Source organism: Oncorhynchus nerka, linkage group LG20 (assembly GCF_034236695.1).
Source record: "Oncorhynchus nerka isolate Pitt River linkage group LG20, Oner_Uvic_2.0, whole genome shotgun sequence".
NCBI classification, from domain to species: domain Eukaryota; kingdom Metazoa; phylum Chordata; class Actinopteri; order Salmoniformes; family Salmonidae; genus Oncorhynchus; species Oncorhynchus nerka.
This window is the reverse complement of record NC_088415.1, coordinates 18969281-18989099: the sequence shown is the minus strand read 5'-3', so window position 1 is coordinate 18989099 and position 19819 is coordinate 18969281. Positions and strand designations below refer to the sequence as shown.

General features: G+C 42.9%; 1 protein-coding gene across 1 annotated transcript in view; it reads right to left on the bottom strand.

The window, feature by feature from the left end:
- The window catches only part of samd10b (sterile alpha motif domain containing 10b), a 157080-nt gene that overhangs the window by 54771 nt on the left and 82490 nt on the right, over positions 1-19819 (bottom strand). Inside the window, exon 2 of the mRNA XM_029621489.2 lies at positions 13190-13365. Coding sequence (XP_029477349.1) covers positions 13190-13365 — 176 coding nt within the window. The remainder of the gene's footprint in view (positions 1-13189; positions 13366-19819) is intronic.

Sequence of the window (19819 nt, the reverse complement as noted above, 5' to 3'; positions counted from 1 at the left end):
TCTTGTCATACTTCTTTCTCCCCCTCCATATCCTCTCCTGTGCCTTTCTTCTTCTCCTCTCCTCTCCTTTCTAGCTGTCCTTCTGTGTCTCAGCAACTCTGCACGCTCTGTCTGTGTGTGTGTCCTCAGTTTCCCAGTGGAGCTGAATCAGGGATTAGAGCAGAGGGACTCCTTAAAATTCACCCTCCCTCCCTCCCTCCCTCCCTCCCTCACCCCTCAACAATAGGATATTTAGCCTCCTCCCTATAGCCTGCTGTCCTCTGCACCTCAGTCGACACGCTCCCTTCTGTTTCTCTTCTACTCCACTGTCTATCACTCTGTTTCTCTTCTTCTCCACTGTCTATCACTCTGTTTCTCTTCTTCTCCACTGTCTATCACTCTGTTTCTCTTCTTCTCCACTGTCTATCACTCTGTTTCTCTTCTTCTCCACTGTCTATCACTCTGTTTCTCTTCTTCTTTCAGTCTATCACTCTGTTTCTCTTCTTCTCCAGTCTATCACTCTGTTTCTCTTCTTCTCCTTCTTCTGTCTATCACTCTGTTTCTCTTCTTCTCCACTGTCTATCACTCTGTTTCTCTTCTTCTTCTCCACTGTCTATCACTCTGTTTCTCTTCTTCTCCACTGTCTATCACTCTGTTTCTCTTCTTCTCCACTGTCTATCACTCTGTTTCTCTTCTTCTTTCAGTCTATCACTCTGTTTCTCTTCTTCTCCACTGTCTATCACTCTGTTTCTCTTCTTCTCCACTGTCTATCACTCTGTTTCTCTTCTTCTCAGTCTATCACTCTGTTTCTCTTCTTCTCCACTGTCTATCACTCTGTTTCTCTTCTTCTCCACTGTCTATCACTCTGTTTCTCTTCTTCTCCACTGTCTATCACTCTGTTTCTCTGTCTTCTCCACTGTCTATCACTCTGTTTCTCTTCTTCTCCACTGTCTATCACTCTGTTTCTCTTCTTCTCCACTGTCTATCACTCTGTTTCTCTTCTTCTCCACTGTCTATCACTCTGTTTCTCTTCTTCTCCACTGTCTATCACTCTGTTTCTCTTCTTCTCCACTGTCTATCACTCTGTTTCTCTTCTTCTCCACTGTCTATCACTCTGTTTCTCTTCTTCTTTCAGTCTATCACTCTGTTTCTCTTCTTCTCCACTGTCTATCACTCTGTTTCTCTTCTTCTCCACTGTCTATCACTCTGTTTCTCTTCTTCTCCACTGTCTATCACTCTGTTTCTCTTCTTCTCCACTGTCTATCACTCTGTTTCTCTTCTTCTCCACTGTCTATCACTCTGTTTCTCTTCTTCTTTCAGTCTATCACTCTGTTTCTCTTCTTCTCCACTGTCTATCACTCTGTTTCTCTTCTTCTCCACTGTCTATCACTCTGTTTCTCTTCTTCTCCACTGTCTATCACTCTGTTTCTCTTCTTCTCCACTGTCTATCACTCTGTTTCTCTTCTTCTCCACTGTCTATCACTCTGTTTCTCTTCTTCTCCACTGTCTATCACTCTGTTTCTCTTCTTCTCAGTCTATCACTCTGTTTCTCTTCTTCTCCACTGTCTATCACTCTGTTTCTCTTCTTCTCCACTGTCTATCACTCTGTTTCTCTCTTCTCCACTGTCTCCACTGTCTATCACTCTGTTCACTCTGTTTCTTCTCCACTGTCTATCACTCTGTTTCTCTTCTTCTCCACTGTCTATCACTCTGTTTCTCTTCTTCTCCACTGTCTATCACTCTGTTTCTCTTCTTCTCCACTGTCTATCACTCTGTTTCTCTTCTTCTCCACACTCTGTTTCTCTTCTTCTCCATCTATCACTCTGTTTCTCTTCTTCTCCACTGTCTATCACTGTTCTTCTCCACTGTCTATCACTGTTTCTCTTCTTCTTTCAGTCTATCACTCTGTTTCTCTTCTTCTCCACTGTCTATCACTCTGTTTCTCTTCTACTCCACTGTCTATCACTCTGTTTCTCTTCTTCTCCACTGTCTATCACTCTGTTTCTCTTCTTCTCCACCGTCTATCACTCTGTTTCTCTTCTTCTCCACTGTCTATCACTCTGTTTCTCTTCTTCTCCACTGTCTATCACTCTGTTTCTCTTCTTCTCCACTGTCTATCACTCTGTTTCTCTTCTTCTCCACTGTCTATCACTCTGTTTCTCTTCTTCTTTCAGTCTATCACTCTGTTTCTCTTCTTCTCCACTGTCTATCACTCTGTTTCTCTTCTTCTCCACTGTCTATCACTCTGTTTCTCTTCTTCTCCACTGTCTATCACTCTGTTTATCTTCTTCTCCACTGTCTATCACTCTGTTTCTCTTCTTCTCCACTGTCTATCACTCTGTTTCTCTTCTTCTCCACCGTCTATCACTCTGTTTCTCTTCTTCTCCACCGTCTATCACTCTGTTTCTCTTCTTCTCCACTGTCTATCACTCTGTTTCTCTTCTTCTCCACTGTCTATCACTCTGTTTCTCTTCTTCTCCACTGTCTATCACTCTGTTTCTCTTCTTCTCCACCGTCTATCACTCTGTTTCTCTTCTTCTCCACTGTCTATCACTCTGTTTCTCTTCTTCTTTCAGTCTATCACTCTGTTTCTCTTCTTCTCCACTGTCTATCACTCTGTTTCTCTTCTTCTCCACTGTCTATCACTCTGTTTCTCTTCTTCTCCACTGTCTATCACTCTGTTTCTCTTCTTCTCCACTGTCTATCACTCTGTTTCTCTTCTTCTCCACTGTCTATCACTGTTTCTCTTCTTCTCCACTGTCTATCACTCTGTTTCTCTTCTTCTCCACTGTCCATCACTCTGTTTCTCTTCTTCTCCACTGTCTATCACTCTGTTTCTCTTCTTCTCCACTGTCTATCACTCTGTTTCTCTTCTCCACTGTTTCTCTTCTTCTCCACTGTCTATCACCCTGTTTCTCTTCTTCTCCACTGTCTATCACTCTGTTTCTCTTCTCCACTGTTTCTCTTCTTCTCCACTGTCTATCACCCTGTTTCTCTTCTTCTCCACTGTCTATCACTCTGTTTCTCTTCTTATTCTTCTCTCAGCTCCCTCCCCTTCATCCTCCTCTGTCTGTCCCTTCTTCTCTAGACTCCCTCCCCTTCCTCTGTCTCTCCCCTCATCTCTCGGATTCCTTCCATTCCTTTTCCTCTCTCCCCCCTCTTTTCTCAGATTCCTCTTCCTCTGTCTCTCCCCTCTTCTCTCAGATTCCTCTTCCTCTGTCTCTCCCCTCTTCTCTCAGCTCCCTCCCCTTCCTCTTCCTCTGCCTCTCCCCTCTTCTCTCAGATTCCTCCCCTTCCTCTTCCTCTGTCTCTCCCTTCTTCTCTCAGCTTCCTCCCCAACCTCTTCTTCTGTCTCTCCCCTCTTTTGTGCTCCCTCTCCCCTCTCTCTTTTTCTGTCCCCTGTCTTAATCACATTTTCAGGCCTCCTTTACTGTCATGTCATTATTCAATCATCCCTTTAATCTGTCTCTCCACCCCAGAGTCCCTCACAGACATGAGTCTCATCGTCCTTCATGTGCCCCTCACACCTCCCCAGTCCTTACCTCTACCTCTACTTCTATCACTCACAATAAGTCTTCATATACGCCTGCTGCAGTATTCACACCGTAGGCTCCTATAATATAATATCTCCTTTCTTCTGTAGCATCAGAGTCCGCCATATTTTAACAGCATCCCTCATCTCTCTCCCTTCATATTGTTCTTCTTCACTCCTTCTCTCTCTTTCTCTGTCTCAAACATCTACATAGCTGACAAACTCCAAAGAATAAAGAATAAAACCAAACTAGCCTCATTAGAACCAGCCAACCAACCACCAAACCAATGGTCTCCTTAGAACAAACCAACCAACCAAACACCAAACCAATGGTCTCATTAGAACCAGCCAACCAACCACCAAACCAATGGTCTCATTAGAACCAAACAACCAACCACCAAACCAATGGTCTCATTAGAACTAACCAACCACCAAACCAATGGTCTCATTAGAACCAAACAACCAACCACCAAACCAACGAACTCATTAGAACCAGCCAACCAACCACCAAATAATGATCTCATTAGAACCAACCAACCAACCACCAAACCAATGGTCCCATTTGAACCAGCCAACCAACCACCAAATCAATGATCTCATTAGAACCAACCAACCACCAAACCAATGGTCTCATTAGAACCAGCCAACCAACCACCAAAACAATGGTCTCATTAGAACCATCCAACCACCCACAAAACCAATGGTTCCGTTAGAACCATCCAACCAGTCACCAAACCGACGGTTTCATTAGAACCAACCACCAAACCAATGGTCTCATTAGAACCAACCACCAAACCAACGGTCTCATTAGAACCAACCACCAAACCAACGGTCTCATTAGAACCAACCACCAAACCAATGGTCTCATTAGAACCAACCACCAAACCAATGGTCTCATTAGAACCAACCACCCAACCAATGGTCTCATTAGAACCAACCACCAAACCAATGGTCTCATTAGAACCAACCATCAAACCAACGGTCTCATTAGAACCAGCAAACCAGCCACCAAACCAACGGTCTCATTAGAACTTCCTTCCCTTCCTCTTCCTCTGTCTCTCCCCTCTTCTCTCAGCTTCTTATTTCTCTGTCTCTCCCCTCTTCTCTCAGCTTCCTCTCCAACCTCTTCCTCTGTCTCTCCCCTCTTTTGTGCTCCCTCTCCCCTTTCTCTTTTTCTGTCCCCCTGTCTTAATCACATTTTCATCCCTCCCTCCTCTACTGTCATGTCATTATTCAATCATCCCTTTAATCTGTCTCTCCACCCCAGAGTCCCTCACAGACATGAGTCTCATCGTCCTTCATGTGCCCTCACACCTCCCCAGTCCTTACCTCTACCTCTACTTCTATCACTCACAATACGTCTTCATATACGCCTGCTGCAGTATTCACACCGTAGGCTCCTATAATATAATATCTCCTTTCTTCCACCATATTTTAACAGCATCCCTCATCTCTCTCCCTTCATATTATTATTCTTCTTCACTCCTTCTCTGCCCCATCTCCTTGTTTTTCAAACTTCTAAAACTCAGCAAAACATCCTCTCACTGTCAACTGCGTTTACTTTCAGCTAACTTAACATGTATAAATATTTGAATGAACATAAGATTCAACAATTGAGACATAAATTGAGCAATTTCCACAGACGTGACTAACGGAAATGGAAAAATGTGTCCCTGAACAAAGGGGGGTCAAAATCAAAAGTAACAGTCAGTATCTGGTGTGGTAACCAGCTGCATTAAGTACTGCAGTGTATCTCCTTCTCATGGACTGCACCAGATCTGCCAGTTCTTGCTGTGAGATGTTACCCCACTCTTCCAGCAAGGCACCTGCAAGTTACCGGACATTTCTGGGGGGAATGGCCCTCGCCCTCACCCTCCGATCCAACAGGTCCCAGACGTGCTCAATGGGATTGAGATCCGGGCTCTTCGCTTGCCATGGCAGAACACTGACATTTCTGTCTTGCAGGAAATCACGCACAGAATAAGCAGTATGGCTGGTGGCATTGTCATGCTGGAGGGTCATGTCAGGATGAGCCTGCAGGAAGGGTACCACATGAGGGAGGAGGATGTCTTCTCTGTAACGCACAGCGTTGAGATTCCCTGCAATGACAACAAGCTCAGTCCGATGATGCTGTGACACACCGCCGCAGACCATGAAGGACACTCCACCTCCAAATTGATCCCGCTCCAGAGTACAGGCCTCGGTGTAACACTTATTCCTTCGACGATAAACGCAAATCCGACCATCACCCCTGGTGAGACAAAGCTGCGACTCGTCAGTGAAGAGCACATTTTGCCAGTCCTGTCTGGTCAGCGACGGTGGATTTGTCTGCCTTACAACAGGCCTACAAGCCCTCAGTCCAGCCTCTCTCAGCCTATTGCGGACAGTCTGAGCACTGATGGAGGGATTATGCATTCCTGGTATAACTTGGGCAGTTGTTGTTGCCATCCTGTACCTGTCCCGCAGGTGTGATGTTCGGATGTACCAATCCTGTGCAGGTGTTGTACACGTGGTCTGCCACTGTGAGGATGATCAGCTGTCCATCCTGTCTCCCTATAGCGCTGTCTTAGGCGTCTCACAGTACGGACATAGCAATTTATTGCCCTGGCCACATCTGCAGGCCTCATGCCTCTTTGCAGCATGCCTAAGGCACGTTCACACAGATGAGCAGGGACCCTAGGCATCTTTCTTTTGGTGTTTTTCAGAGTCAGTAGACAGGCCTCTTTAGTGTCCTAAGTTTTCCTAACTGTGACCTTAATTTCCTACCGTCTGTAAGCTGTTAGTGTCTTAACGACCGTTCCAACAGGTGCATGTTCATTAATTGTTAATGGTTCATTGAACAAGCATGGGAAACAGTGTTTAAACCCTTTACAATGAAGATCTGTGAAGTTGACATAGCTGAGTTGACATAGTGAGTTGACATAGCTGACAAACTACAACGAATATTGAATAAAACCAAACTAGCCTCATTAAAACCAACCAACAAACCACCAAACCAACAGTCTCATTAGAACCAGCCAACCAACCACCAAACCAACAGTCTCACTAGAACCAGACAAACAACTACCAAAATAACGGTCTCATTAGGACCAGCCAACCAACCACCAAACTAACGGTCTCATTAGAACCAGCCAACCAACCACCAAATCAACAGTCTCACTAGAACCAGCCAACCAACCACCAAACTAACTGTCTCATTAGAACCAGCCAACCAACCACCAAACCAACGGTCTCATGAGAACCAGCCAACCAACCGCCAAACCAATGGTCTCATTAGAACCAGCCAACCAACCACCAAACTAACTGTCTCATTAGAACCAGCCAGCCAACCAACCACCAAACCAATGGTCTCATTAGAACCAACCAACCACCAAACCAATGGTCTCATTAGAACCAACCAACCACCAAACCAACAGTCTCATTAGAACCAACCAACCAACCACCAAACCAACAGTCTCATTAGAACCAACCAACCAAACACCAAACCAACAGTCTCATTAGAACCAGTCAACCAACCACCAAACCAATGGTCTCATTAGAACCAACCAACCAACCACCAAACCAATGGTCTCATTCGAACCAGCCAACTAACCACCAAACCAACGGTCTCATTAGAACCAGCCAACCAACCACCAAACCAACAGTCTCCTCATACACAACTGGACAAGCTATTTTTCTTCTTCATTGATTAGTGTTCCATTCTGAAGGAGTAACTGTTGACCATGCAGATGATCCAAAATAAACCCCAACACCCCGTTGAGCAATTAGAATAGAGCTGTAGTATCAGTTCTTCATCTTTTGTGTTGTTTCTTATGATCAGTGTGTCAGCATGTGATGTGTGAAAAAATATTCTTAAAATTAGACAGTGTCTTCTGGCCCTACCTTATCAACATTCACTGTGTGTGTGTCTGTGTGTTTACGTATGTTTGTGTGCGTGTCTGTGTGTTTATGTATGTTTGTGTGCGTGTCTGTGTCTAGGCTGTTGTTTTACTAAACTTATTTCCTTATTAGTGCTGATCTCTGTTAAACCAACTTAATGGGCTATAATCTAATCATCTCTCCACAGATAGCTGGACACACACACACGGACACGCACACACCCACACACATGCACACAAAGACTGCTCTCTGTCTCTGTACTGTTGAATAATACATAGTGAGTCTTGTTGCTCAAAGTCATGTGGAAATCCTACAGCATGTTCTCCGTACCATAGACAAGGTTTATAATGATAAATCCTCTATATATTTACGTGGAAACAGCTTCATAACCCATCTTTGATTAAGCCTTTCAGACCTGTCTTAGGGATTAGAGTAGCTGTGAATTATTAAACAGTGTGGTGGTGTGTGTTTGCACTTTCTTGACGCCAACAGTTTCTCAAGGGCTTTGGAGAAATGGAACAAAGAACCTCCTTCCTCCCATGATTCCTTTGGCTTACAGGGAAACCAGGAAGTGTGTTGTCTTACAGGGCAACCAGGAAGTGTGTTGTTATGTCATGCTCTCTTTTAGGTCAGGCACTGTAAAAATAGAATGCTTTTTTGCCTTTGTTTTGTTCTAGAAGCGCACAGATGGGGTTCCATATTGCACGAGAGAGTGAGTGTGTCTTTACTATGCAGGGTCACATAATCAACCACAGGAGCATGCCATCATGGTAACCGCATTTCAACATTGACAAACCTTATATAAAAAGTATTGAATTTGTACCTTTAAAACAATGTTAGATTTTCAACAATATATCCACTTTCAGGAAATAAATAATGGCCCAGCAGAACCTCCAACTGGAGAATTGATCTATCTACAGTTACATTTTGGTCTCACATCCAGGGTGTTGACGAAGCCCAGCCCTGCTTAGCTATGCTAATTGTCTCTAACAATTACCAATGTGCTATCATGACAATGATTGTTGAGAGATCTCCACTGTTGCTATCGATGTCATTGCAAAGGGTAGGTTTAAGAGAGCAAATGAAATGTAACCATACTATATCACTCATACAGTATATCATCAATGATGCTATTTAGCCCTGTACACTGTAGTATATAGGGCTATAGTTTCAATTCAACCCTGAATTCAGCTCAACACAGACAATACAATAGGACTAGAATTTCAAACTCTGTAAGATCATTTAAAATGCAATTATCTTAAGTGATATTGAATTGTGTTTGGTTGTCAACACAACCGAATATCAACATTTGAAGGAGATGTATATTCCGCTTGGATAGTTCCATCTGTACCACTGACTTAGTCTGGCTTTAATTCCAGTTTGTCTACAAATTAATCATTGATATGTTGGATTCACGTCTCCATCGCAGTCAAACATCTATGATAAAGAATAGGACTAAATCAAATAAAACTTTATTTAAAGTGTATTTAAAGTTTGGATTTGATTTGATTTAGTCCTATTCTTTAACAAACACCTATTCTTTTACATACACCATACACCACCAAAGACATTTAAACTCAGTTTTGCACAATTCCTAACATTTTGTCATCGTAAAAATTTTCTTAGGTCAGTTAGGATCACCACTTCCTTTTAAGAATGTGAAATGTGAGAATAGTTTATATTTATTTCAGCTTTTATTTCTTTCATCACATTCCCAGTGGGTCAGAAGTTTACATACACTCAATTAGTATTTGGTAGCATTGCCTTTAAACTGTTTAACTTGGGTCAAATGTTGCGGGTAGCCTTCCACAAGCATCCCACAATAAAAGTTGGGTGAATTTTGGCCCATTCCTCCCGACAGAGCTGGTGTACCTGAGTCAGGTTTGTAGGCCTCCTTTCTCACACACGCCTTTTCAGTTCTGCCCAAATTATCTATAGGATTGAGGTCAGGGCTTTGAGATGGCCACTCCAATACCTTGACTTTGTTGTCCTTAAGCCATTTTGCCACAACTTTGGAAGTGTGCTTGTGGTCATTGTCCATTTGGAAGACCCATTTGCAACCAAGCTTACCTTCCTGACTGATGTCTTGAGATGTTGCTTCAATATATCCACATCATTTTCCCTCCTCATGAAACCATCTATTTTGTGAAGTGCACCAGTCCCTCCTGCAGCAAAGCACCCCACAACATGATGCTGCCAACCCGTGCTTCACGGTTGGGATGGTGTTCTTCAGCGTGCAAGCCTCCCCCTTTTTCCTCCAAACATAACGATGGTCATTATGGCCAAACAGTTATATTTTTGTTTCATCAGACCAGAGGACATTTTTCCAAAAAGTACGATCTTTGTCCCCATGTGCAGTTGCAAACCGTAGTCTGGCTTTTTTATGGCGGTTTTGGAGCAGTGGCTTCTTCCTTGCTGAGCGGCCTTTCAGGTTATGTCGATATAGGACTCATTTTACTGTGGAAATAGATACTTTTGTACCTGTTTCCTCCAGCATCTTCACAAGGTCCTTTGCTGTTGTTCTGGGATTGATTTGCACTTTTTGCACCAAAGTATGTTAATCTCTAGGAGACCGAAAGCGTCCCCTTCCTGAGTGGTATGATGGCTGCGTGGTCCCATGGTGTTTATACTTGCGTATGATTGTTTGTACAGATGAATGTGGTACCTTCAGGTGTTTGGAAATTGCTCCCAAGGATGAACCAGACCTGTGGAGGTCTACATTTTTTTCTGAGGCCTTTTTTCTGAGGATTTCTTTTGATTTTCCCATGATGTCAAGCAAAGAGGCACTGAGTTTGAAGGTAGGCCTTGAAATAAATCCACAGGTACACCTCCAATTGACTCAAATGATGTCAATTAGCTTATCAGAAGCTTATCAAGCCATGACATCATTTTCTAGAATTTTCCAAGCTGTTTAAAGGCACAGTCAACTTAGTGTATGTAAACTTCTGACCCACTGGAATTATGATACAGTGAATTATAAGTGAAATAATCTGCCTGTAAATAATTGTGTCATGCACAAAGTAGATTTCCTAACCCACTTGCCAAAACTATAGTTTGTTAACAAGAAATTTGTGGAGTATTAATGACTGCAACATAAGTGTATGTAAACTTCTGACTTCAACTGTATACTGTACATTACACAACAAGTCGGAAATCGCTAAGTCAACATTGAGTGGTTTGGAAGGAATCAGTGGCTGCAAGCATTACAAAGCAACCACTATTTTGCTTCCCCTGCCTGCTATTCGGTGGAGAGGGTGTGTAGTCCAAGTCTGGGTTTAAGGATTTAAAACATCTGTTTGAAAGGGTCTCTAAACATTTACACACAACACCATGGGCCAGAAAGGTCTGAATACATCATTAGCCATGCTATCCATTCAGCATGACTTCTGCTGCATTCAAAACAACTGGAACTCGGAAGTGATTTGATTTACAACTTCAGTTACGTTCAAGACAACTGCGAACCCTGAAAATAATTTGCTCGGACTAGGAAAATACGTTTTGAACGGTCATCCAACTCGGAATTCCAAGTCAGGAACTCAGGCCTCTTTCTAGAGCTCTGACTTTCCTACCTGAAGATCAATGATGTCATGATTCAATCTAGTTTTATTCTCTAGTTCCCAATTGTCTTGAAAGCACCATAAATCCAGAGAATGCCAGACTTTGATGACAAAGTTTGATGACAAATCTTGCCCACAAGGACTGCCACACCCCCTTCCTGTTTAAGTGAGCACAACAACGAGTTCAAAGATATGTCTTGTATGCTGCTGCATAAATGATGTAATATGCCAGGATATGTATTCTGCAGCTAAGAAAGTAATATGTTGGGTAGTAAGCTGTTAGTAGTTCAAATGTCTCACCCTAATAATTTGGTCCCTTTCCCCCTCAGAACTTAGCCTACTGGTGGTGGTGCACATGTAGCCTATAGACTGTTTTAGAGAAATGTCATAATTGAATATTGCAAGAGCTTTCATTGTCTGCTTATATGCCCCTATTATGTATCTTATGGTTCTGACTTGGTGTACAGGGAGAATATGTAAGAACGGCCCATGTTCTGAATTCTGTTGCTGAACATTTCAAAAGTACTGAAAAGATTGTCCGTCCTAGCTCGCTCATTAATGTCATATATTGTAAATCTCAATTGTTATATTGATTATATACTGTAGATCTATCTCATTAGTATCTTATTCATAATTTTAGGTAATGTTGGAATGATGTATTTATTGTTTTGCTTACTTTGTGTATTTTAATTAGGCAATTATATTTTCTGACGTTGTTTCAAAGGTACAAATTCAACATATTTTATACACGTTTTATCAATGTTGAAAATTGGTTATAATGGTGACATAATCAAATAATTTAAATTTTACACTCAAAACAAAAGTTAATGACTTTCTTTCTAATTCAACGTACTTTTGCTCAGTGGGATAGCACTACACTCCTTTATTCTTCTCTCTCCCAGAGAGGATTCTGTACCTGCATTCATCTGCATTCAGATGAATTCATTCATTCACATTCATTCATCTGCATTCATTCATTACCTGTTTTTTAATCAATCATCTCTCTTGTGGGTTTCTGAGGCTGTAGCAGCCCTTGTGATGAGGAGGGAAGAACAACCAAACATCCTTTGTAGTATGCTGTTGAGACTCCATAATGAGAGACACAAGGCAGTGCTACTGTTCTATAAAGCATGTGTTTAGATGATCTTCCTGTCTGGGTTGGCGCCCCCCCCCCTGGGTTGTGCCGTGGCGGAGATCTTTGTGGGCTATACTCGACCTTGTCTCAGGATGGTAAGTTGGTGGTTGAAGATATCCCTCTAGTGGTGTGGGGGCTGTGCTTTGGCAAAGTGGGTGAGGTTATATCCTTCTTGTTTGACCCTGTCCGGGGGTATCATCGGATGGGGCCATAGTGTCTCCTGACCCCTCCTGTCTCAGCCTCCAGTATTTATGCTGCAGTAGTTTATGTGTCAGGGGGCTAGGATCAGTTTTTTATATCTGGAGTACTTCTCCTGTCTTATCCGGTGTCCTGTGTGAATTTAAGTATGCTCTCTCTAATTCTCTCTTTCATTCTTTCTCTCGGAGGACCTGAGCCCTAGGACCATGCCTCAGGACTACCTGGCATGATGACTACTTGCTGTCCCCAGTCCACCTGGCCGTGCTGCTGCTCCAGTTTCAACTGTTCTGCCTGTGGCTATGGAACCCTGACCTGTTCACCGGACGTGCTACCTGTCCCAGACCTTCTGTTTTCAACTCTCTAGAGACCGCAGGAGCGGTAGAGATACTCTTAATGATCGGCTATGAAATGCAAAAACTGACATTTACTCCTTAGGTGCTGACATGCTGCACCCTCGACAACTACTGTGATTATTATTATTTGACCATGCTGGTCATTTATGAACATTTGAACATCTTGGCCATGTTCTGTTATAATCTACACCCGGCACAGCCAGAAGAGGACTGGCCACCCATTATAGCCTGGTTCCTCTCTAGATTTCTTCCTAGGTTTCTAGGGAGTTTTTCCTAGCCACCGTGCTTCTACACCTGCATTGCTTGCTGTTTGGGGTTTTAGGCTGGGTTTCTGTATAAGCACTTTGAGATATCAGCTGATGTACGAAGGGCTAAAAAAAATACATTTGATTTGATTTAGATCTCTCTATGTTTAAGGACGTGTTATTTTCTCTGATCTTTCTCATAGTGCTGGTGCCTAAATCGTCATCTTGCACTGCCCAGACAGTGTGTGTGTGAGTGTGCGTTTGTGTATGTGTATGTCTGTGCATGTGTCTGCACATGCCCATTATAATACCTGTATGCCCTCTGTGCCAGGCTGCTGCAGTAGTTTGACAGTGTGTGTGTTCTTCTGCCCCCTCCCATCGTGCCAGGTCAGACTGGCCCCTGGCCGACGAGGCAGCTGGTAGCTGAGCTCCTCTACAGACACTGTGTGCTCCAGGGACGCACGGCAGAAACTGAAGCTGGACGCTGCTGAAGACAGAAAGAGAGACAGAGAGAGACAGAGTGAGAGAAAGAGAGAGAGAGAAAGAGAAAGAGAGAAAGTGAGAGCAAGAGAGAGAGAGAGAAAGAGAGAAAGTGAGAGCGAGAGAAAGAGAGAGAAAGAGTGAGAGAGAGACAGAGAGAGAGAGAGAGAGAGAGAGAAAGAGAGAGAAACATTGAATTTGAATCCCACTTATAATCAAAATTAAAACCCCAAAACCATTACATTCCATTAAAGCCACTCTCAGTTGCATGTGGACATGTCACGAAAAGGGCACCGTGTTACAGTGGTCATCAAACATATACATTAGAGATCACTTAGGGAAAATGAAACCCATTTTTTAGGAGATTAAACTCAAATCCAGGATTAACCTAACAAAAATCCTCCATTTCAATGTGACTACTATTGCCACTACTACTTAAACACTTCAATGACTCTGTCCACTCAACCCTACTCTTTAGTCTCTCTCTCTATGGTGTGTGTGAGTGGCAGCTGCCAGGCTGAGTGAGAGCTGATAACTGAGTGTAAAGCCCTGGGTGGCTCAACCCCAAGTTCCTGTTATCACACACAGGAAAGGGAGAAAAGGCCAAACAATCAAATAAAACATGATTTTTTGTTTGATATTGATTTGTATTAGCCGACTCCAATGGTGACAGCTAGTCTCCCAAGGGTCCGACACAAAAAGAAAAATACATTACAAAAAAAATACTTTAAACATTAACATAGACATTACTACTACTAAAGACACATTTTTCAAAAAATCACATTTTCACATGTGAAATTGCTGTTTTCACATGTTGAGGTTAAATTTCATATTTTAAATTGTGTTAACACATGTCAGCTCACGTAAATTGCAGTTGCATATGTGAAACTTTCTCATGCAAAAATCAATCACGTGAAAATGTAATTTGCATTTTCACATATAAAAATCACATTTAAAAATGACATTTGCACTTTCAAATATAAAAAAACTCCACATATGAAAGTCTCACTTTCACATGTGGAATTGCAAGTTCACATGTGAAAACCATTTACATTTTAAAATATAATTTGCAGTTTCACATGTATGAAACATTCACATGTGAAAATCTAACTGCAAGTTCACATGTGGTGGTGAAATGGCGTTACAGTGCCTTGCAAAAGTATTCACCCCCGTTGGCATTTTTCCTATTTTGTTGCATTACAACCTGTCATTTAAATGGATTTTTACATGGATTTCATGTAATGGACATACACAAAATACACCAATACAAATTGGTGAAGTGAAAAAAATGATAAAAAAGGGAAAAGTGGTGCGTAAATATGTACTCACCCCCTCTGCTATGAAGCCCCTAAATAAGATCTGGTGCAACCAATTACCTTCAGAAGTCACATTATTACTTAAATAAAGTCCACCTGCAATCTACGTGTCACATGATCTGTCACATGATCTCAGTATATATACACCTGTTCTGAAAGGTCCCAGAGTCTGCAACACCACTAAGCAAGGGGCACCACCAAGCAAGCGGCACCATGAAGACCAAGGAGCTCTCCAAACAGGTCAGGGACAAAGTTGTGGAGAAGTACAGATCAGGGTTGGGATATAAGAAAATATCAGAAACTTTGAACATCCCACGGAGCACCATTAAATCCATTATTAAAACACTTAAAGAATATGGCACCACAACAAACTTGCCAAGAGTGGGCCGCCCACCAAAACTCACGGACAGGCGAAGGAGGGCATTAATCAGAGAGGCAAGAAGGAGACCAAGGATGACCCTGAAGGAGCTGCAAATCTCCATAGCAGAGACTGGAATATCTGTCCATAGGACCACTTTAAGCCGTAAACTCCACAGAGCTGGGCTTTACGGAAGAGTGGCCAGAAAATAGCCATTGCTTCAAGAAAAGCAAACACGTTTGGTGTTCGCCAAAAGGCATGTGGGAGACTCCCCAAACATATGGAAGAAGGTACTCTAGTCAGATGAGACTAAAATTGAGCTTTATGGTCATCAAGAAAAACGCTATGTCTGGCGCAAACCCAACACCTCTCATCAACCTGAGAACACAATCCCCACAGTGAAATATGGTGGTGGCATCATGCTGTGGGGAAGTTTTTCATCGGTATGGACTGGGAAACTGGTCAGAATTGAAGGGATGATGGCTGGCGTTAAATACAGAGAAATTCTTGAGGGAAACCTGTTTCAGTCTTCCAGAGATTTGAGATTGGGACGGGGGTTCACCTTCCAGCAGGACAATGACCCTAAGCATACTGCTAAAGCAACACGGAGTGGTTTAAGAGGAAAGATTTAAATGTCTTGGAATGGTCTAGTCAAAGCCCAGACCTCAATCCAATTGAGAATCTGTGGTATGACTAATAGATTGCTGTACACCAGCAGAACCTATCCAACTTGAAGGAGCTGGAGCAGTTTTGCATTGAAGAATGGGCAAAAATCCCAGTAGATGTATAGGGGGGTGAATAGTTACATGTTTTGTCTTATTTCTTGTTTGTTTCACAATAAAAAAATATTTTGCATCTTCAAAGTGGTAGGCATGTTGTAAATTCAATGACATAAACCCCCCACAAACCCCCTCCATGTTGTGAGGCAACAAAATAGGAAAAATGCCAATGTGGTGAATACCTTTGCAAGCCACTGTATCTCCTAACATGTGAAAATGTGGTGTTAACATGTTGTAGTAGCAATGTTTCCACATAAGGAATTGCAAATTCTGTAACGCTATTCTGTAAAAAAGGTCATTTGGCCTACCTGAGTATAATGATTCAAGTGTGTTAAAAAGAATGGATTATTTCTGAGCCATTCATTTGGAGTGTTACTGCTGCAGGCGTATGCCATTCTTCTTCGTCATTTGTTCAGTGACCATTGGACAAAGGGGTGGCAGGTAGCCTGGTGGGTAGGAGTGTCGGGCCAGTAATCAAAAGGTTGCTGGATTGAATCCCTGAGCTGATAAGATAATACATCTAGAATTCTGCACCTGAGCCAAGGCAGTTCACCCACTGTTCCCCGATGATGATGATTACGGAACTCCCTGCACCTCTCTGATTCAGAGAGGTTGGGTTAAATGCCAAAAACATATTTCAGTTGAATGCATTCAGTTGTACAACTGACTAGGTATGCCCCTTTCCCAAGCTGCAACCTAAGAGGTATGCATCACATGCTCTGCTCACATGTACAGTAATGGGCTGAGCCTAAACAACAACGGAACACAAAGCTTTTACTATCTCATCCTGGAATATACACGTTTTGAGGTCATCTGCCTTTGGCCTGAAGAGCAGGAACCCAGACTTCATCAAAGATTGGAAATACAGACATTGTAATCCTATAAGAACCATGATATAGATGAGACGGACCAACTGGTTGCCCTCTAGGTTACAGAGAGCTGGTAGTCCCATCCACTAAACTACCAGGTGTGAAAAGGGAAGACTCGGGTGGTATATGCATGTGATATAGAGCAGACCTAACCCACTCTATTGAAATAGACAAAACAGGATTATTATTATTATTATTATTATTTTTTTTACATCTGACTAGAAATGATCTCAACAGAGAAAAATGTCCCAATTTGTGCTACCTACTGTATATCCCCCCAATAGAATCCCCATAAATGAATGATGACACCTTCTCCATATTAGGGGGTAGATCAACCATTTCCAGGCCCAGGGACATGTACTAGTCTGTGGCAACGTAGAGCCAGAACTGGACAAGAACCTGACACTGTCAGCCTACAGGGGGGCAAACACTTACCATAGTCAATGGTAGGCTTCAGGGAGACTCCTACTGCAGGTACACCTACAGCTCATTCATTAGCAGTAGTACTGTAGACTACTTTATTACAGACCTCAACCCAGAGTCTCTCAGAGCGTTCACAGTCAGCCCACTGACACCCCACAGCAAAATCACAGTCTACTTGAACAGAGCAATACTCAATCAGGAGGCATCAAAGCCAAAGGAACTGAGTAACATAAAGAAATGCTATAGATGGAAGGAATGTAGGGTAGAAACCTACTAAAAATGATTAGGCAAAAACAAATTCAATCCCTTTTAAACAACTTCCTTGACAAAATATTTCACCGTGACAGTGAACATTTGTACTTGGCAGTAGAATGGTGAATCACTAAAACAATACAGAAACACACTAGGAAAAAGTAGGAACAGCACGTCAGAAATCAGCTCAATGTTATTGAAGAATCCATAGAATCTAACTACTTTTGGGAAAATTGGAAAACTCTAAACAAACAAAAACACAAAGAGTTATCTATCCAAAATGGAGATGTATGGATAAACCACTTCTCTAAACTTTTTTATACTGAAAAGCTCAGTGACTTTCACCTTTCCACAAGTCAGTTCGTCAAATTTCTGCACTGCTAGAGCTCCCCAGTCAACTGTAAGTGCTGTTATTGTGAAGTGGAAATGTCTAGGTGCCACAACGACTCAGCCGCGAAGAGGTTGGCCACGCAGCTCTCAGAAGGGGACCGGCGAGTGCTGAAGCACGTCTGTCCTCAGTTGCAACATTCACTACCGAGTTCCAAAATGCCTCTGGAAACTGTCCGTCAGGAACTTCATGAAATGTGTTTCCATGGCCAAGCAGCCGCGCACAAAATCACCATGGGCAATGCCAAGTGTCAACAGTAGTGGTGTAATGCTTGACACAATTGAACTCTGGAGCAGTGGAAATGCATTCTCTGGAGGGATGAATCATGCTGGTAGTCTGACAGACCAATCTGGGTTTGGCGGATGTCAGGAGAACGATACCTGCACAAATGCATAGTGCCAAATGTAAAGTTTATCACTAATGCTCTTGTGGCTGAATGGAAGCAAGTCCCTGCAGCAATGTTCCAACATGTCGTGAAAATCCTTCCCAGAAGAGTAGAGGCTGTTAAAGCAGCAAAGGGGGGACTAACTCTATATTAATGCCCATGATTTTGGAATGAAATGTTCGATGAGCAGGTGCCCACATACTTTTGGTCATGTAGTGTATATTTCCCATGCCAATAAAGCCCTTTGAATTGAATTGAGAGCGAGACAGAGAGAGAGAGACAGAGAGAGAGACAGAGAGAGAGAGAGAGAGAGAGAGAGAGAGAGAGAGAGAGAGAGAGAGAGAGACAGAGAGAGAGACAGAGAAAGAGACAGAGAGAGACAGAGAGAGAGAGAGAGCGAGACAGAGAGAGAGAGACAGAGAAAGAGACAGAGAGAGAGAGAGACAGAGAGAGAGAGAGAGAGAGAGAGAGACAGAGAGAGACAGAGAGAGAGAGAGAGACAGAGAGAGAGACAGAGAGAGAGAGAGAGAGACAGAGAGAGAGAGAGAGAGAGAGAGAGAGAGAGAGAGAGAAAGAGACAGAGAGACAGAGACAGAGAGAGAGAGAGAGAGAGAGAGAGAGAGAGAGAGAGAGAGAGAGAGAGAGACAGAGAAAGAGACAGAGAGAGACAGAGAGAGAGAGAGAGAGACAGAGAGAGAGACAGAGAGAGAGAGAGAGAGAAAGAGAGAGAGAGAGAGAGAGAGAGAGAGAGATAAAGAATGAGAGAGAGAGAGAGAGAGAGAGAGAGAGAGAGAGAGAGAGAGAGAGAGAGAGAGAGAGAGAATGAGAGAGAGAGGGACAGAGAGAGACTTTTGACTTTTGGTCTTTCTTTATTGAAACATTCTCAATTCATTTAAAACTCACCCCCACTCCTAAAATAAAAAAATAAAAATATATCCTGTACAAATCACCATACACAAAAAACCTCTCCTACAACCGTATATCCAAAACATCTTCCCCAGCAATACAGACAGCCCCCCCAACACACCATATCTCCTCAAACATCTCCACACATTTGATCATTTTATAGAACTCAAACTCAACCCTAAGGCGCACAGAGACCATCCCATTAAACAGTAGTAAAGGGTCTGTTATCCCCCACCTTTGACCCTGTTCCTCCTTGTTAGCCAAATAGCTAACTTTGCCTGAGCAAACAGAAAATTCAACAAAACACATTTTTCTTTCTCCTTACTCGAATACCTGTATCCCATTATAAACATCCCAACAGCAAAACCACCCCCAACCTGTCACACAGACATTCCAACAGAGACATTAATGGCATTAACCTGGTGCACACAGAAAACACATGAATTACAGTTTCTTTCATTTGACAGAAAGGACACCCCTGCCCAATTCCCGGATCAACCCGTGCCAACCAGCTGTTAGTGGCCAGGGCTCCATGAAGAACCCTCCACTGGAGGTCCCCTGACCTCTTTGGTACTGGGGGTTTGTAGAGCGCCCTCCATCTAAAACCCACCATACTCTCCGCCCCACATACCCCCTGCCACTGATGTGCCTTCACTCCTGTTAGGCTTCTAATGCTCCTAACCTTAACACAGAGGTTGTAGAGGGCTTTACCTCCCACCCCCTCAAACTCCCCAGGCTCAGAGTTTTAAAATCTAACAAGTCCTCCAGACCCCTTGCCAGTCTCC